General features: G+C 32.2%; 1 protein-coding gene across 1 annotated transcript; it reads right to left on the bottom strand.

Moving 5' to 3' along the window:
- Positions 1-2,781: 2,781 nt before the first annotated feature.
- Positions 2,782-4,004, bottom strand: LOC112286029 (uncharacterized). Its single transcript, XM_024527529.3, has 2 exons — positions 3,080-4,004; positions 2,782-2,899 (listed from the first exon to the last, which is right to left on the bottom strand). The coding sequence occupies exon 1, from the start codon at positions 3,964-3,966 to the stop codon at positions 3,544-3,546; it is 423 nt and encodes a 140-aa protein (XP_024383297.1). The 5' UTR covers positions 3,967-4,004; the 3' UTR covers positions 2,782-2,899; positions 3,080-3,543.
- Positions 4,005-4,314: the final 310 nt, after the last annotated feature.

Raw genomic sequence — 4,314 nt, 5'->3', positions numbered from 1 at the left:
TATTAAGAATATTTCTTCTAAATCTCATAATACTTTGAAGTTTGAATTCAAGAACAATCTATTCTATTTTCAAGGACAATTATACATTCCAAAAGATGATCCATAATTATATGTTCTTCAAACTTGTCATGACTTTTCAGCAATTAGATATTTTGGATACAATAAGACTTTGGAGTTAATATCAAGAGATTTTTGGTGGCTTCAAATATAAAAGGTAATCAAAGACTTTATACAATCATATGATATTTGTTTAAGATCCAAAACTCCTCATCATTGACCTTATAGATTTTAATCAGCCATTACCTATTCCACAACAACCATGGTCTTCTATTTCTATAGATTTTATCACAAATCTTTTAGTCTCAAGTTCATATGATTCTATATTTGTAGTAATAGATTATTTTGTCAAGATGGAATATTTTATATCATATATAAAATCTATCACAAGTAAAAAAAATAACTAAATTTTTTTTTTAGGATTATCTATTGCTATTATAGATTGCCTAAAAATATTATATCAAATAGAGGAATTCAATTTATACCAAGATTATGGAGAATCCTTTTTAAGATTTTAAAAGTAGATATAAAGCTCTCTTTATCTTTTCATCCTCAAATTGATAGAGAAATGGAATAGGTGAATCAAATTTTGAAACAATGCTTAAGATGTACCATCAATTATCATCAAAATGATTGAATAACCTATTTACTATTGATAAATTTTGCATATAATAATTTAGTTCATTCTTCTACTTAACAAATAACTTTCTTTTTTAATTATAGTTATTATTTATGACTTGATACTTTTAAATTTTTAAAAGTGGATAATCTTATAACAGAAGATTTGGCAAATTATTTGTTAGAGCTACATGCAACAATGAAGGCATAGTTATAGAGAGCTCAAGAACAACAAAAGATTAATATAGATGCCTATTGTAAGGAACAACTTCAATTCAATATGGGTGACAAGATATGATTACTTTATTGCAATATCAAGACTACTCATCCTTGTGCTAAGTTGGACTATTGTAAGCTTGGATCATTTCCTATAAGTCAATAAATCAATCCTATTGCTTATCAATTACATCTACCAGAGTCTATGAAGATCCACTTTATATTTTACATATCTCTTTTTGAGCCATATAAGAAACTGAATATCTTGGAAAGAAGTTAAATGCCACTTCTTCTTATAGAAACGAATAATGATCAAGTGTTCAAAATAGAAGTAATTTTAGATTTAAGATAGTACCAAAATAGGTTGGAATATCTTATTTATTGGCATAGATATGATATTAGTGAACATATAAGGGAATTAACAAAGAATCTTATAAATGTAACAAAGAGAGTTGAGGCTTTTCATTGATGATATCTATCAAAACTAAGATGAAGAATAGCAAATCTTTGCTATAAAAGAAACAAGATCCAAAGAAGATATCATTCTACTTTCTATCATTTTTTATAGCTTCTAAGTATTTGTGATGCTAAAAAGATAGAGAACCAACAACCCATAGATTTAACCCATGAGCTTTTATTTATTAACTTACCAAACAAGACATTACGATTATTACAATCTTCAAGATAATATAATTGAGATGAAAATCCTCAAGAACAACATGTGTATTCTTGAATAGATAGCAAGTTACAACATGTTTGATATCACAACCTTAGAAGAGACTTTGGATATTTGGTGATTTTATTAAAAATAGGAACAACTCATGATGATGTTGCAAATGTTATATTTGAAAGAAGTTATAAAGGCATCAATAATGATCAAATAATAGGGTGGTCTTCTCACCATGGTATGGGACCTATCAACCATCTTCGAAGAGAACAAAGATCAGAATATGTAGCAAATATAATTTACGGCATCTTGGATTTTATCAATACATGATGACCGCTCGTCATAGAACTTATTCCTAAAAGAAGGGATAATATCATGGATATACATATGTACTCTAATAAATACTTATATAATTAAAAAGAAGTAGGTAAAAATAGATAAAAAGAGTGCCACAAGAGTGTTTTAATGATTTCTTTCTTTGAAATTCATGTCCTTGATACATCTCCGTTTATGAACTGCTAAGATCTATAGCCTTGATTTAAGAGCCAAAACTTATGATTATATTTGATGGCCATCAAATGAGTGTTAGAAGTTTTATTTTTGACCAAAACAATTGACTATTGTTTTTAAAATACATTTTCTAATAAGAATTGTCTGCATGTATACTTTCATCCATAAAAATTTGTAATACTCAAGAAGATTAAAAGTATGAGATTTTAGATTGAAATTAAATTAAATTTACTCCTAAATTACTTCTAATTTGTTTCAAGCTTATTTATCACATCTTAATAAACATAAATTAATCAAGAAAATGTTATAAACAAAAATATAATAAAAATTGATATTAATTCAATTAAACATCTATTTATTATATTTACATTCATACAAATAGATAGATAGTTATATATGTATTCATAAGTACTTATGAAAGCATATTAACTTTAGATAACTTATTGAAATTATTTAAATTCAAAAAATCATTGAGAATTTTATTATTTCAAATATAAGGTTATATATTTTTATAAATTAATAATTAAATCATATAACCTTCTTTTAAAATATTTTCTTAAATAAGTTAAATTATTTTTAGATTTTTAAAATTTTATATTATTTGATTTAAATTTAACTTTTTGTGCCCACATAAACTTTTTATGCTGTTATAATCATATATATATATATATATATATATATATATAACATATATACATATATACACACATGAGAACCAAATAAAAAATAGCTAGATTAGAAGAAATAGCTTACCAGAAAAAGAATGAAATAGTGGTTAGAGAGCGTCTGAATAGAGTCATTGCAGATGATAACATTGCTCTTGTCCAGAAGCTGTTGCACACCATGAATTGATACTACATTAATAAATAAATAAATAAATATTCCAGAGTCCAAGAGTTCAGTAGCTACAAGAAGATTGAAGAAGACTGAAACTTGCCCCTCAAGCATCATCAGAGACCAGGATGCGAGCTTGAGCGCCTCAGCTATCATAGAGGCATTCCCAGTTGGTACCTATTGAAGTCCAGGAAACTGTTTGCACACCATACTTGTTCTCCTCCTTCTTCATACTTTTAAGCCTCTTGTCATCCTGGATCACTTCTTCATGACTTCGATCAGATTCTTACCACGAAGAGTGTAACATCCGTAGAAGGTGACGGAAGACAAACATACTACAACGAAGCAGGTTCAATGTGGTTGTAAATGCATCGAAAACACCAACAACCAGCATCACCTGTCGTGTGTATCGAAACCCGGATTTGTGCAGCAGTGTTATTCTAGAGAAGCAATGTCCTGGCTTCATCTAACCTCGTTCATCCCCACTCCTGCAACGCACCCCAACTTTATACACATCGCTCAAGTCTTTGGAAACAATGCCCCGAACTAAACAAATCCAACCTTTCTGGCTGTTCCCACGGTGCTGGTTTCAACCGAATGCTCACTCGGCGAAACGATCTGAAGACTTGCATGACTGGTAACTAGATTCCCCGTCTCGATTCATGCAGGTGTGACACGATCACGGAGAGGGCACCGGCAATAACATCAGCATGAGAGGATCGACGATCGATGCACGCGGCGTGAAAATCGCCATGTGCCTCAGGTGACCCTGTCCGAGAGGACCTGGTTTCTAGCTCTCCCGCGAAGATTACCAGGCACAATTTAGACGATTGTATCTGGCAGTTGGAGCAGCGACAAGAAATTTCAGTTAGCCTGAAATCGAGCAACACCACCAGTCGATCCCTCACCATGACGTAGACAACACTCCCTTCCCTGACAAAACACGTTTGCGGAGGCTCCGAAGCGACTTGCAAGCGACTTCTGGAACACAAAACACTGTCAGAGCGAAGGAAACGGCGTTTAAGCTGCTGCGATAACGCTACAAACCTCACAACTGGAAGCATATTTCTTCATCGCCGGAGAAGATCCTGCAGGCCTGGGCTCTTCTAGGGGCCTCCAGCTCATCAGCTCAGCTTGGCTCGGATCGACTCAGCTTAGAACCATCTTTTGCTACCTTAACTTTATCATCCAATTAATCAATTGTTTATAATGTTAGTTGCTTTGCCATGTCAACCAAATACCTTGCCCTACGGGCTTGTTGGAAGCCTCTTGAAAAATGCATCACCCACAGTCTACCTCTGAGATTCAGTGTGATGAAGTTGACAAGCTGTTCTGTTCCCGTACGTCTGAATGATGTAGAATAGGATTGTTGAAAGACTCAAACCCATAATACCCATAACGATAATGGATTT

This window comes from Physcomitrium patens, chromosome 8 (assembly GCF_059467195.1).
Source record: "Physcomitrium patens ecotype Gransden chromosome 8, ASM5946719v1, whole genome shotgun sequence".
In the NCBI taxonomy this organism is placed as follows: domain Eukaryota; kingdom Viridiplantae; phylum Streptophyta; class Bryopsida; order Funariales; family Funariaceae; genus Physcomitrium; species Physcomitrium patens.
The sequence above is the reverse complement of the archived record's forward strand: the minus strand, read 5'-3'. Positions and strand labels throughout refer to the sequence as shown.

What these genes read in the sequence shown, in the direction of transcription:
- LOC112286029 (XM_024527529.3), bottom strand. Translation starts at nt 3,966, where the DNA reads ATGCTTCCAGTTGTGAGGTTTGTAGCGTTATCGCAGCAGCTTAAACGC.